Source organism: Xiphophorus maculatus, chromosome 13 (genome assembly GCF_002775205.1).
Source record: "Xiphophorus maculatus strain JP 163 A chromosome 13, X_maculatus-5.0-male, whole genome shotgun sequence".
In the NCBI taxonomy this organism is placed as follows: domain Eukaryota; kingdom Metazoa; phylum Chordata; class Actinopteri; order Cyprinodontiformes; family Poeciliidae; genus Xiphophorus; species Xiphophorus maculatus.
Genome location: NC_036455.1, coordinates 5,851,592 through 5,867,601, shown reverse-complemented (window position 1 = coordinate 5,867,601; position 16,010 = coordinate 5,851,592). Strand labels below are relative to the sequence as shown.

Genomic DNA, 16,010 nt, shown 5'->3' with positions numbered 1-16,010 from the left:
CAGTCACTGAGAGCAATTAAACCTCTACATCAGTCTGTAGTTGAATCCCAGGAATGCTGGCAGGAAAATCCTTTGTTTTATCTTGTCATGTTGCGTTAGTGCATCCAAACAATTAAGCTTATTAATTGTAAATTAATGGTTTATTAGATCAAAATTAATTCTTGTCAGTTAACCAGTAACGTTTTCTTAGGCCTTTTTCAGTGTTGCAGTTTGGTTTCCAACCAGCAGAGGCCACTACGGGTCACCCTTTAGTGGGTCCAGTTGATAAGGAAACAAAGGTGGCAGGGCTATGCCAGAACGGGAAAGAGAAACAGTCTAAACAGAGTCCAGTTTGTGATGAAAAATTAATTTCATGTGGTTCTGTTTATAAATATAAACACTCAACAAGCTCCTTAAGTTCATTCAGCTAAGCTATTAAGAAGTTTCTATTTTGTTATATTTTATAAATTATTTAAGTTTAATAATATGAGAAAACCACAATTTTATGTTTTACTCTGTCAGTATTTAAAACAGCTGACACAAAATAATGTTAAAATTTGAGCAGATCAATAAGATTGACTCATTAATCAATAACTTGCATCCCTCTATGAACATTGTTGCCGATTTATTTTTAATTTTTTTTTAATGCAAAATGTATATGTTGTACAGTTTTGGCTTAATTACTTTTCAGAATATAGTTTTTTCATCAAATAGCTTTTTTTTTGGAGTTTATATACTCCAGTTACTGATAAATCGATTACAAAATTAGTTGATGATTATTTCAGTTATGATTGATTAATCATAATACAAATAGTTTTTTGAGTTAATTTTGTGTTTGTTTAGTTTTGTTTTTTGTAAATCCCTATTTGAATATATTTTTGGGATAAAAAACATAGACATAAGATTTTTTTTCTTCTCTCTGCTGTCTTTCCTTTTATTGATTTGTATATTTTTTCTATTGTAGATAATTGTTTTTTAATGATTTTTAAAAATTTCATTAATTCTTTTTGCCCTAGTTGTACGTAATAATAAAATGTACTGAGATCAGATTTTTTGTTTCCAACCTATAATCATCAAAACTAACAGGAAAAATCCAACAATGTATAATAAATTGAGAGTTTATCTGGTTTCTCTTTGCTCTTTCAGTCTCTTTGAGGCTCGTAACCAAATAATCATTTATCAACCCGGTTCTCCAGCTGTTCTGGCTTGTTTCTCACTCTGGGTTCTGTTTCTCCTCCCTGCAGGTCATGAGCAGCCGCTTCCTGCCGTACAAGTCCATCGTGACCGACGCTGTCCTCAGCCTGGACGAAGACACCGTGTTGTCCACCACAGAGGTAACTCCTCACATTACACCACAGCCGCCATCTTTCTGTTCTGCTATCTGCAGAACAAACGCCTTTTTTATGTTTCCTTGAACATGTTAGGCTAGATGTATACAAAACATGTTCATTACATTTTTCTGCTCAAAATCATTCTTGGATAATGAAATTTTAGTTTGTTCAATTCTGCCTATTTTGAGCTCATTTCATAAAGAAAATTTTTTAAGGCGTCTTGTCACTTTAAATCCAAATAAGCTGTTTCTGGCCACGCCCCCAACTCAACATTTACACTCAGCGAACAGATGAGCAATTATACAACCGTACATCTTTAAAAAGATTAAGCCAGCATGAATACAGCAACAACAAATAAATCACTTGTGCTGTTTAGTTAACTTCATGTGAGCTCTGTGAAAACTGTACATACAAAAAGATCATATTCTGGATCTGTTGATTGTATTTCTATTTAATTTCATCTGTAGGTACTTTATTAATATACAGTTGTTTATATTTTTGGATATTTTTATATCAGTGGTGTATATTTTGTTACTCAGGTGATCAAATTCAGGTGATCAAATTGTTCTGGACCTCAACTTGGGTTGCTAGGTGAGGGACAGTGCCTGCTGATTTGTGACTTCGGTTTTTGAAATGACTCATTTTCCAGACACCAACTTTAACGTTTTACCGAAAAACAGCAGTGTGGTTTTTTTAAGTGCTTGACTGGTTTTAGAATCAGTTGAGACCCAAATGGGAGTATAAAAATGTGCAAAATGTGAGTTTTGCCTAAAAGTTCATCTTTATTCTGGTTTTATTTATAAATTTCTCATCTTACTTTCAATTCTGTTCAGTCTGTTGGAAACCCATCTGAACTTGTCCGCTCGCCTAATTGGGAGCAGCAGTGATTATTTTTTTTTGTTTGTTTCTCTTTGTTCCACATGCTGTCGGGATCATTCCTGGGTTTGGTGTTTATGCGTGTGTGTGTGTGTGTGTTTTTGTTGTTTTGTGCTGTTTTCTTGTTTTTTGCTTTTAAACCGGGGACAAGTTCTGGCGCAGCACCATGGGAAGCCAGATGCTGCTTTGAAGAGCGCAGAATTAGATCTCATAAAACGGCTGTTGGTGCGGATCAAGATGGCAGAGCCGAGGGAGCCAGGAATCCATCACCCAAAACTAATTCCACCTGTGTTCCTCCCATGAAGATAGCTGAGCACAAACTGTTCTCCGTGGGTTTTAGAAGTCGCAGCTTTAATGTCAGCTCAGAGGAAAACTTTTTCTTCACTGCAACGCTTTTGGGCTTTCATCTAAACAAAGTCTTTCTTTTTATCCTCCTGTTTACTCCAGAGTTTTATGTGAGGCGCAGTGGAGGGGTCTGGGCCCATTTTTGCTTTTGCTTCACAAAGATAACCTCAGTAATCAAATGAATTATGAGAGAAAAACAATCCAAACCTATAAATGATAAAAAGTATTTTCCCCCCTTTAAAGGCAGGAACTAACATCATCATCATCACTTTGGAGATTTTTGTCCCACTTTTCTTTGCTTATGATGGACTAAATTCACCTTAAAAAGTCAAAAATGCTTTTTAAAGAAATAAAAGTCTTAACCACTTTATCCGTGAGGTTTTTTACCTTCACAAACTTCATTAAATGATTCAGTCCTCCTGTTTGGTTAGCTGATAAGTGTTTTTCCCGTTTCCTAGCAACAAGGGTGAGTCAATTTACCACAAACCTTCCTACAAGCTTTAAATTGGATTTAACCCTTAATATGTATGACTTTGTGTTTTACTTCTTGAATCAGATAACTGAAATTAAGTCACTTCTACCATGGATAGTTAACTAAATGCTTAAAATCACAGTTCATACGGCTGCTTGAAATCCTTGAATTTCAATTAGGTGTTCTCAAGTTTTGGAAAGTCCTTGATTTCCACGTAAAGTCATCGAAAGTGCTCTATTTTCAAACTTAACAGTTTTGTAATAAAGTTTAATTTAATGTTTGAATAAAAGTCTAAATTTCTAAAGCATTATTTACAGGTGAAACCAGTTATTTTTATACACACAAAAAAAAAAAACACAAAACTTTTTTTTTCTCACTGTCTGAACTAAAATCAAACTAAACTTCTTTTTTAGGTTAATTAGAATTACAAAAATGATTTCTATTTGGTGAATTCCAAAAAGCCTACCAAAAACATTTTTTAGAGGTTTGTTTTGTAACTTGGAAGTATTTAATTTGAGCATTAAGATCATTTACCCACAGTTTGCTTGGATTGTTTCAATGTAATGAACATTTATTATCCTGATGACTCAATAACTTATTGTTCCGTGTAATTGAAATAAAGGTTGGCTTATATTTTATGTTATTGAAATTGTATTATTATATTTGTGTTTTTTTCTCAGAGCAGTCGGGTACATGTGATTTGTGAGAGACATTACAAAACACAGGTTTAATTTACCTACAATGCTGAATACTACCACAAGACGCTAACTAATACATTATATAATAGTGAATTTAAATAGTTTTTAAGTTAATTTGTAAAGTGTGGCCCTGGAAAAGATTGAAAACGTACTTGAAAAGTGCCTGAATTTTTATTGAAAAGTGTACCGACCCTGTATAAATCTGTTTTTCTTGTTGTTGTTGTTTGATGGTTTGTTGTTTTTTTTCTCGTAATATTGACGGTGAATTCACTCCTCCTTGTTAACGTTTTGTCCAGGTGGACTTTGCTTTCACCGTCTGGCAGAGTTTTCCGGAGCGGATCGTGGGTTATCCGGCCCGCAGCCACTTCTGGGACAGCAACAAGGAGCGCTGGGGCTACACCTCCAAATGGACCAACGACTACTCTATGGTTCTGACCGGCGCCGCCATGTTCCACAGGTACGGCTCTGCCCTTCTCCACGCCGCTCTCGTCTCTAAATGGGACTGCCTGCAGACGAAGTAGGCTTTTGTACCCTTAGCTTCTTTTTTCTCGTTCAACTTTTTAAAGCAGTCACCATAGATGATTTCTGCAAGTTTCTGAAATATTTTTGCTGCTGGAATTAGCCAGTCAATCCTTAGCCAGTCTTTAGAAACGCCCACTTTGAGTCTGCAGAGAACCCCCTCTGGCTCGTCTCTGTTTTGATGGAGCGCTTTGAAGCAGTGATCTGCAGTTCATAAAGTAAATGTGATGTTCAGTGGAGCACAGCCTCAGGAAACCACGGTTTTGACATCGACTACGTTTTAGAATAAAAGTCGATTTGTCTTGAACGCAGAGCTCTGTAGCTCCTACATGAGGCTCAGCTGATGTCCTGTCAGCTTTAATATGGCTTCAGTCTGCTGTCGGGAGGACGCCACATCAGGCTGGAGTCAGAGAGTCAGCACCTCCCAGCGCCTAATCACTCCTAATATGGCTCTCATAACACTGGAGTAGAAGCATCATTCGGGAAATATAATATGGAAGACACTCGTCTCTCCAGATCCCACCACTTACTCCCTATCCTGTTCTCTAAAAGGGTTTTCTAGTCATCCATCCCTTCATCCTTCCATCTATCAGCCCAGATTAGCTCCCATCACTTTAACAACTGTTGCTGAACAGTTGTTATATAAATTGTCCCAGAAGTTATTGCAATAACCAATAATACTGTTTTGAGACCATTTTCAAGTAATTTAATAATAATAGCAAAAAAAAATGCAAGTACACCTTCTCAAATATCAATAAACTGTAAAATCTAATAAACATTTAACTCTTGAACTGGAAGACATTTTAAATATCCAAAATAAATAAACAAAACAATTGAAAGAGATAAAAAGGAAACTGAATCCATCCAGTTCTCATTGCAAAAATATAAAATCTTATCAAGTAATGTTGTGTTTCCTGTGGAAATATTTTATTATGACTGAAAAAAGATAAAATTAACTTACAAGTAACTTTTAAACAAGATGTAGGAGTTCGTTTTAAGTCAGTAGTTTCTTAATATAAATAAAAATAGCTGTTTCCACTGGCAGATTATTTCACTTATAACAAGACAGTTTTTTGTCAATATTAAGGAAATATTGACTTTAAACAATCTATTCTTTCTTGCTGAAAAGTTACTTGTTAATTTTTGTTTTATTTCAAGTGTACCAAGATATTCTCTTAATAATCTAGACCAAATTTACTTGGTAAGATTTTGTATTTTTGCAACACTTTGTCATGCTATTCCATTTGGTAAAAAATCTTCTCAAATACTGGGCAACTGGTGAAATTATCAATAATTTAATATTTAAAAATTGCATAATCACACTGACCAAAATATAAAGTTGAGTGGAAATTTTGGTATTTTAATTATCAAAATGAAAATATATATAAATAATACAATTACATAATCAGGCAAAATACATATTTTTTAACTGTTTTAATGTAAAACTTGTGAAACTTTAACAAAAACTGCAGGTTTATGTGTTTCTGGTGGTTAAAATAAATTTGTTCATTCAGTGAAGTTACTCGCAGTATCCAGAAACTTACTCAAGTAAAAGTAACTAAGTAAATGTAACTAGTTATTACCAAACTCGGCTTTAGAGGCTAAATGAAGCTAAACCTACCAGTTTTTAAAATCCGATTAATCATTTGTAGAAGCCATATTTAAACCCCAAATAGAGTAACTCTGTTCTGTCATCTCAGCGTAATCCTAATCCAGCTCCCGTCTCTTAGGTACTACCACTTCCTGTACACCCACTACCTGCCCAGCAGCCTGAAGAACATGGTGGACCAGCTGGCCAACTGCGAGGACATCCTGATGAACTTCCTGGTGTCGGCCGTCACCAAGCTGCCGCCCATTAAGATCACACAGAAGAAGCAGTACAAGGAGACCATGATGGGGCAGGTGAGGAAGCCACCAAAACTAACTTTATTAGTAATGCAGTACATCGTGAAGCTTGTAGTGTTGGACCAGAACCCGAGTTATTTTGATTTTCTTCCTTCTTCTGACTCATCTTGCAGCCATTGTTTCCTTTGAGCTGCAGCCAGCTCTCCCTGCTTCTCAGCTTGATTTATAACGCTGTACTTTAGCTAGGCCCCTGGGGGCCGCAGGACGAAAGCTCAGAAACGAGGGAAACGACGTCCAGATTCCCAAACCCACAAACATGCAGCGGCCGATGATTGATAGAGAAGTTTGTTGCTCCTCTGATGGTGAATCAGAAGTTGAAATGTTAGACAAATCGTTCCAGAGAAATAAAACCGAAGAGCCCGACTGCTTTCGTTCATGAAATCAGAGATCATCATCCTGGATCAAACATGATTTAGTAGATCTGAACCATTAGCTTTAATTGCTGTTTATTCAGTATTTAAAGCGTTTTATCCGTCTGTCCTTCATTTGAGTTCCTGACAGAATTCCCACGTTTTTCATTTTTTAAATCTCATACTCCTCTGTCTATCTAAGTCTCAATAATCTGCACTGTTTAGATAAAGCAAGTTTATTTATTTAGCAACATTCATACACAAATACTTCAGAGAACATCAAAGTACAAACATAAAAGGAACAAATATTTCAAATAGCTCATTAATCAGATCCTTTGATGAAAAGCTGCTGTAAATAAAAATGTTTTCCGACACAAAAATGCAACAAAGAGGGAAAAAAACTTTATGGTGAAACTGAAAAGACTGAGACTGTATTCCAGAAATTATGGTAAATGAGGAAGTTTGCTGTGTTTCTAGCTTCAGCCGTTGTTTACGTCCTGATTTAACGCCTCTGGCTTCTTCTGCTGCAGAATTACGAGGGAAAAGTTGCAACATGTCCTGTTTATAACAAATTAGATTTATTGTGTGGGTTAAAAAATCAGACACCCAGATGCATGAAAGTCAGATCTGGGTTACATTTACCTAAATGCTGAGTAAGTAGATTTCTGAAAACCTGCATTATTTAAAGTCATATTTTATATATGATGTATCTTAATAACTGAAGGTATTGTAATTACTGTGTGTCCCGTTATTATTTACAATTGTCATTACAAGGTCTCCCTCAGAAAAAGCCCGGTGGTTGAGTGTTAGTCATTCATACAGTGGTCAGCTGTGTTTTTGAGTTAAAACATATTTAAAATTGACAAGAAATGTGAAAATATCACTTGATAATTGTGTGTTATTGGAAGATTAACGCCTGAACACCAATTATAAAGTCTTTAAAAAAAAGTAAACGTTTTAAAAAGACTGAAGTAACGCTTAGCTTGGTGGGGCACAAGTAAAGCCTGGTGGCCCTCCAGGCTTATAATACACTTGGGGAAACCCTGCATTATATTATTATTAGGTTTTCTTGTCTTGTTTGGAGTTATTTTGTAACCATTTTGTTTTGTAATATTTGTTTTTTGGCTCTTTACCCCAGTATACTGAACAGGAACATGAATATTATAACATGGTTTTAATTACAAATTTTTGATAGTTATTGATTTGGTAAGTCATCTATTTCATTAAACTGAAATAAGAGGTTGAATTTAATAAATGTTCACTTCTTCCTACTCCTTTTCAGACAGAAAAGTAGTAAACTAATCATTCTGTTCTTGGTTTCTCTGTCCTACTGATTGCTCGTTTTGTTTTTAAAAACCTGTTTGAAATAAATAAATCAAATACATTTAGTTGATTATGCTACAAAACGTCCCGATGTGCCTGGTAAACACACAGTAGTGAAACCTGGAGAAGATGTTGGGTTGGTAGACGGGGTTTTAAATGTGTGTTTTCTCCTGTAGTCTTCACGGGCGTCTCGCTGGGCCGACCCGGACCACTTCGCCCAGCGGCAGACCTGCATGAACAAGTTCGCCAGCTGGTTTGGCGCCATGCCGCTCATCCACTCCCAGATGAGGCTGGACCCCGTGCTCTTCAAGGACCAGGTCTCCATCCTCCGCAAAAAATACAGGGACATCGAGAGGCTCTGACAGGACCGCCGCCCCCTCGGGGGGGACTCCACGCAGGGGGAGGCGCGCGACAGAGACTCCGTGGAGAGCCGGAGGAGCAGCCGGACCACGGCCGGATGGGCGGGGAGAGACGGCGCTCTGTCTTCCACTCAGCACATGGCCAATGACCACAGCGCCGCCGCCGCTGCTCCCCGGACCTGATCCGGACGGGAATCAGGAGGAAACAGAAACAATGCAAACAGAACTGGATGTTTCACACGGCGCGCACTACTGACGACACAAAAAAAGAAACTGTGGGTTAGAATATTTTTTTGTACGAGGAAAAACCGTGGAGGACGTCGACTTTCCTGCTTTCTCCGCACATGTGCAGGATGGTAGAGGGGAGGGGCGTTTGAGCGTTCCTCATCCGCATCAGGACATGAAACCGGACCCGACAGAGAGATCCGACTCCTGTGGGTAGAAGCTGTTCGCACACAGAGCTTTGGTTTAGTTTGCTGGTGTTCTTCCGACACACCGGAGAGATGGTCTCCCATCACCTGTTCTTCAAATTAAACTGATTTCAAAGATATTAATAAGTGGATCCAGAGGTCATCAAAGGTCAACAAACCAGGAAAAATCAAATGGAATATGGTGTCACTTTGTGCCATTATAATATTTAAGATTTTTAAAAATAAAAGGTCACCAGAGATCAACCTGCCCATATTAAAGGTGACCTATTACGCTTCCTTAAACAGGTCAATGGCCTATACAAAACATTTTCACACAAAATCCAGATAAGCTCCTGATGGCCACGCCCCCAAAACTTAATGCCTCCATTAGAAACTGTCAGTATTCTGCTAATGTTGGAAAAACACAATTTTGCAATTAAAATCCCATGTGAATAAGTTTGTCATGACACTCGTGTTTCCAAAAACGTGTTTCCAAAAACGTGTTTCCATTGCAGTTTTGCAAATTAAAAAAATGTCCTAGCAGCAAAACTTTTTAATCGACAACAGGATTTTTTGTAATTGGTGTGTTAACATTAAGCAAATACATTTTTGATGTGTCAAAATGTGCAATTCTACAACCGTACATCTTTGAAAAACAGAAGTGGCGCCTCCTGCACAACCAACAAGAATGGCAGTAGTGATTTCTTGACGGAAGGTCAATAACAAAGCACTTTTTTTCTCATTTTCCAGCAGCCATTGTACAGCGCATACAGCGGTTAGACCTGCTGAACAAATGTGCTGGAGTTCCATTTTGGTTGCTAGGTGACAGGGCAGCGTCTGCATTCCGTAGGATTTTAAAACTGCTCATTTTGATTTTTTTAAGTGCTTTGGCTGATATTAGAAGCAGTAGAAATCATGATGGAAGTAGAAAAACTGAATTTTGCATAATTATCAACAAAACTGATAAAAGTTGCTCCATGTTTGTGCAGCTAAAAATAGCAGCACATTTGATCGATACCAAATTTGCTTTTTTTTGTAAATATTTAACCTTGAATGGCCTCTGGAAATATTAATCTCTTTAAAATAATAGCGGTTCAAATGTTTTAGTTTGATTTGAAGGTGAGGGATCGGGCCTGGTTCCGTCCGGCCCAACAGCCTGCTGGGACGTCGTCTCATTTCGTGACCCATTTTCCTCTCGTTTCCGTCTCTCTCTCCGTGGGTTCGTAGCGCCGAACGCCGGCTGCTCACAGCGGAGAACAAACCCAAACCTTTTCTCGCATGAACACGATCCTAATGGAGTAAAGATTAATTTTTCATTTGGCCGCCATCTTTTCCGTTTTTAATCAGTGCCATTCTGACCTCGCAGTCTGCCTTCGTTGTTTACTGCACATCACGCTGCCTAAACGCTCGTTTTCACGCATCGCTGCCATCTTTCTTTTTTGTTTTTGTTTCCCCTGGACATATTAGACAACGTCGGCAGTTTAATTAAAACGTTTTCTCCTTCATTCGTCAGGCCTCAGTTAAGAGAGAAGAGCTGGTGATGAAGCATCATGTGTGACCCGCAAACTTTCACCTGAAAACTCGGTCCTATTGGGTTCGATGAACAGTCACATTTTATCCGAATCTTTTTTATTTTATCAATGCAAAAGCCTTTTATTTACAACTTTCAGCATATCATTTCATTGTTTTATACCATTTTTTACTTGTTTTATCTGTTTAATCCAGTGTTGGACCATTAAGCAGAATCTGGGCTCAATGTACATCTGGTTCTGGTTTCATCCGATACGTCTGGATCCGGATCAAGTCTTAAATGTCTCAAGAGGATTGCAACCAGAACAAACAGTGCCTTGTGAAAGTATCAGCCGGCTTTGATGTATTTTATATGACCAAACACAAAGTAGTACATAATTTAAAAGTTTAAAACAGATGCCTGAACGTTTGAGTAATCTGAAAAGTGCGGCAAGTTTTTAAAAAAAAAAAATTTATTCAGAGACACAGAATCACCTCTGACTGCAAGCCTGTTGGACTTTATTTCTACCAACTTTGCGCAGAAGTAACCCCACAGCATGATACTGCCATCACCGTGTTTTACAATTGTAGCTGAAAACGTTGAATTGTGCCCTCATATGAGCAGAAGATATTCTTCCTGTTGCATTTGGCAGATTTTTTGTGATTTTCTCTGTTACCATAATGAGCCTCAAATTTAAACTTTAAAGCAGGAAGTAGAAGATAAGCCACACCCACTTTACATTTCTGACCAATCACACCATATTTGTTGAAAACTACCTAACTTTGCTTTAAGGTTCTCCACATCTTTACCTCCTACCCACATTTACATTAAATTAATTCAAAACACAGGTGGACTAGCTGATAAGTGTCTGCCGCACTTATCAGATTTTCTATTTAATAAATAATTTAGAAACATGAATAATTGTTTGAATGTGTAGTAGCCATTTGAACTTCTATGTTGTGGACATTCAAGACATTACAGCTACGACTATTGGTATTAATATCTTATTTTATTGAATTGTAAGTTTTTATGCATATTTCGACTCAGTTGGAATGAATGGAAAAACCTCATTCTGCAAAAAAAGCTTCGTCACAGCTAACCATGTCCACTTACTGTCAAAGTTTAAAATGTCGTCATACACTTTGGCTGCTAGCTACTGTTAGCCACTGTTCTGAAATTAGCATTTTAGCTAATTTTAGCTTTTATAAGTAAAGGCTAATTTGAGTATGTTACTTTAGGTCAGCATGCTACTGTTAGCCTACATGCTATCATTGTAGCTCTTTGCACAGTATGCTTGCTACAATAGTTAGCAACACTCAACTGTTAGCATATTAGCTAAAAACACTTGCACGTAACACACTGCTCTGACTTCACTATTAACTTTAGAAATCCGCTCAACAGTAGTAGTACCACAATAGTTTGTGGTACCATTAAAGTGACGATAAGTACTACTTATTGCTACTTTGTAGCTGTTTAACAGCAATCCACAAATATATATTTTTAAAAATATACTAAACATTTATATACGGCTGTTCAGGACAGCAGTCCAGGGTTTCCCCAGAAAAGCCCGGGGTTCTGGGTGTTGGTTCAGTCGTTCAGCCCTCAGCCCGTCGTGTTTTTGAGTTAAACGTTGACAGGAAATTGGAAAATATCACTTATTAATTATGTTATTGGAAGATTGAAGATTAACACCTGAACACCAACTATAAAGTCTTTTAAAAAGACAGTCATTAAAAAAACTAAAATAAATAAACAATGCTTAGCCTGGCGGGGGCACAAGTAAAGCCTGGAGGCCCGCCAGGCTTATAATACACTGAGGGAAACCCTGTAGTCACATAAAGTGTTTTATATCACTAAACTGATCACACTAACTGCACTTAATCATATTTTCAAATGTATTGATACTCTTATTGAACAGACAGTGGAGGAAATTGTAAAACTAAATTCAGTTTTAGGGGTTTGAAACTTCAGTAATTGGAATTTATTGTGAGAATAAATCAAATTTCTTAACAGTAAATGAGCAACGTTCTGCACCGATTTCTAAAACTCTTTCTGGGATTTTTACGTTGTCTTAAAGTTTTCACTCATGTTTTTTTGTATGTATATAATATTAGCTTTTTGCAGGACATTTCACAGTTATGAGTTACTTTGTGTTGGTTTATCATCCGATCCCATTGAACGATGACCGGATACTTTTCCAAAGCACTGTGTTGGACCTGAGCACATCAGTCCTGCATCTCTGAGGGGAGCAGCTGATATTTGTTCGGTTTATTTCCTGCTGTGCACATCGGCCCGTTTCATCCGTCACACAAACGGGAAACTTCCAGACTCATCGCCACAGCTCTAATCTCACAAAAGCATCGACGCTAATCTAGATCTGGGCCATCTCGGCTTTACACGGGGGTCAAATCATGAAGTCCCGGCACGGATTCGGAGGCAGCTGGGTCGCTCCAGATGGTTCATTACGGTAATGGTTCTGATCCGAGTGTGAAAGGCAGAGTGAGGGGAAAACTCCTCATCGCACCGGAGAGTTCGGCTGCAGCGTCTGGGTTTTATTTTCATCTTTTTGTTCAGAACCGAACTCAGAGTCTGTTCCTGATTTGTGCCTTTTATCAACAGGATCCCAAACTTTTAAACAACGGAGGAGTCGCAGCTTTACTCACAAACACACACAGCCGTATTGTTTTCATGTTGGAAACCGTTACCGTGGTGACAATGTGCAGCAGCTTCCTGTTGATGCGTGAGGGAATCGGTGAAGCCTGGCTGTCCTGATGCCTTTCCTCCCTGAAACTAAGAGAAGACTTTTATAGAGGCCACAAATTAAATAGATAAATGACCATTTTGTAAGAATGATTTATAATAAAAAATAAACTCATATTTGATTATAGCCGAGTGTCTGCAGTTTGTTTCTGATCGATCAGCAGAGGTTCAGCCCAGAGCCGGGTAGTAACTAGTTACAGTTACTTCAGTAACGCTTTTGGAAAAGTACTTTAAGATGTATTTTTACTTTTACTTGAGTAATTTTGTTATGATGCATCTCAACTCTTGAGTAAAATTTCATTTTTTTTCTACCCACTGAATGAAAAGCAAACAAGTTTTAGCCTGAAGTTTTTGTTAAAGCTGCAGGATTTTTATTCAAAGGAACTGATTTGGAAACATTTTCAGAGAAGTTTTGTTTCCCTGATTTTTTATTTTATATTTTGTTGCTTATATGAACTACTGTCATTTTCATCCTTAAAATGCTAAAAATTCCTCTTAACTTTACACTTTGGTCCGTCTGAGTCTGAAGTTTAAGCGATTAATAAATCGATCAGTTACTCGGTACTTCAGTTGACTTTTTACCAAATACTTTTTTACTCGAGTAATTTCTTAGACGAATACTTTTTACATTTACTAGAGTAAAATTACATTGAAGTCATGCTACTCTTCAATAGTAGCACAGTTTTTTATTTCTCTACTCACTGAGCGATATCCGACACGTTTCTCCAACTGAGGTCCTCGGACCGCTGGTGGTCCGCTGGCTGTCCTCCCTGCGGACGACGGCGCTGCGACCCGGCTTTGTTGTGAATTATTAAACGGGTCGTATCAAACATGCCTGCAGAATCTGTGATGGCAACGACTTACGCATCACATTTCGTTTTCCAGATTATGTCCTCTGTGACCTTCCCTCCTTTAATCCGACGTCTAACTTTACTGATCAACAACGGAGAATTAGAGCCACGCTGAGAAAAACGTTTAGGAATTATGAGAATAAAGTCGTAGTATTACGAGAATGAAGTTAAAATATTATGAGAATAAAGTCACGTGAGAGAAAAGTAGTTTTAAAGTAGCCGTAATATATCGAGAATAAAGTCGGAAAATTTTTTTAATGTTACCAGAAAAATATCAAAATAATAGAAATAATAGAAAAAAGTCAGAATAATGTGAGAATAATATGAGAAAAGTCGCAATACTTAGTCAGAGTTTTGAGATTATGACTCATATTCTTATGAGAATAAAGTTGTAATAATATGAGAATAAAGTCAAATTAGTACAAGACAAAATGTTGTAATAAAACGACAATAAAGTCACAATACTTAGTAATAATCTTATGAGAATAAAGGTGTAATAATACGAGATTAAAGTCAATATTTTGAGAATAGTCATACGAGAAAAAAGTCAAAATGAGAATAAAGTCACAATACTTAGTCATAATCTTAGGAGAATAAAGTTGTAGTAAAATTAGAATAATCCTAATATTACAATAAAAAACTGGTACTATTACCAGAGTACTCATTATGAGAAGTCAAAAAAATACAGGAATAAAATCATAATAAAGTCAAAATAATACAGGAATAAAGTAAAAAGAAAATGAAGTAATCTGACTTTATGCTGGTAATTTTATAACCCTAATGCTTTTTTGAAAAAGATTGTAATATTATGAGAACTCATTTCTCTTGGTCCTGTTCTCTGTCGTACCAATCCTTAAAAAGAAACTCGAAGAAAAACAAAAGTCCTGCTGAGCCTGAAAGCTCCACACGATCAGAACCTCGATCAAGCTTTGAACAACAAAAAAGCTTTTTAAACTGGGAAATAAAGAGAGAGAAAAGTGACATTTCGGCTCTAAAGAACAGAAGAATTAGCTGTGGAAATGTACCAACCTGTTAGAAGCTGCCAGCAGGTGACTTTCAGGTGAAGTGGCGATGTTTATTAATGAGAGCAGCCCTTTTAAATTAGGACTTCCTTTGATGGAGCTTGTTGGAAATTCAAATTAAAAAAGCCGGAGCTCTCTGCAGGTTCGCTGCGGCACAGGAAGCGGCTCCTCATGCAGCGTCGCAATCTTCCAGGACTGACAGAAGAATTACAATTAGCTCAGTGATTTACAGACTTTTAAATACGCAGCGTACGGTGCAAAATGTGTGCATTCGTTTCTCACTGTGGACCAAAGATCAGTGCCTCAAACCTTTCAATCATGCTACATTTGTTTACAGTTCTTCTTTGGAGAACAGGGGATTTTTCAGCCCAAAACTCCCACCTACACAGGAGAGGTTCTCAAAAAAATAAAATAAAAAAGTAGCAGAAAACCATCTAACACATGTTCTATTTATGGTCTTGAGCTTCCATTTTGGTCTCTACTGCACAATAAATTAATGTTTTTTGGCATCTGGAAAATGAGTTGTTAAAAAAAACAGCTAGCAACCCCGGCAGAGTTCCGCCCGTCGCCTAGCAACCCCAGTGAATGCACTGTGCAATGGCTGCTGGACAAGACAACTACTTTGTTGTTGATTTACCATCCAGAAACCATTTGCTACGTTTATCAAGATTAAATTTCGTATTTCAAGTCAATTTAATTGGTTCAGAAATTCATTTTTCACCTGAAGGAGAGAATATAAACCCCCAAAACTTCTAAAAAAATTCTGACAGCGTACAATACGATTTCTGACAAAAACAAAAACACTGACTTCTCATGTCTGAAATCTCAAAAGGTTTTAGAGTTGAGCAGAATATTTAACAAGAAAAAAAAGACCTGAAACATGTTTGATTTATGTTTTTGTGCCTCCATTTGGGTCTCAACTGCTTCTAAAAACACTGAGACTTTTGGCATCAAGTTAATGTTTTTTGGTGTCTGGAAAATGAGTCATTTAAAAAGAAAATATCCTTATTGTGGAGTCACAGAAGGCCACTGCACCGTTACCTAGCAACCCCAGCAGAGAGCCGTCCGTCACCTAGCAACCCACTGTATGTACCGCGGGATGGCCGACAGTGTTTGGTTGTTGATTTACAATCCAGGAACCATTTGCTGCATTTATCAAGATTAAAATTCGTAACTCGAGTGTTTTACGCCTGAAGGAGAGATCGCCAAAGATCAATATAAAAAATAAAAAATCTCCAAAACTTATAAAAAATTCAACAGCATTTTTGTTAGAATGATTTCCAACAAAGAAAACAAACAG

General features: G+C 37.3%; 1 protein-coding gene across 1 annotated transcript in view; it reads left to right on the top strand.

The window, feature by feature from the left end:
- The window catches only part of LOC102237506 (exostosin-1b), a 149,181-nt gene extending 137,361 nt beyond the window's left edge, over nt 1-11,820 (top strand). Inside the window, exons 8-11 of the mRNA XM_005796412.2 lie at nt 1,224-1,313; nt 3,998-4,158; nt 5,951-6,122; nt 7,975-11,820. Coding sequence (XP_005796469.1) covers nt 1,224-1,313; nt 3,998-4,158; nt 5,951-6,122; nt 7,975-8,160 — 609 coding nt within the window. The 3' untranslated portion in view covers nt 8,161-11,820. The remainder of the gene's footprint in view (nt 1-1,223; nt 1,314-3,997; nt 4,159-5,950; nt 6,123-7,974) is intronic.
- Nucleotides 11,821-16,010: the final 4,190 nt, after the last annotated feature.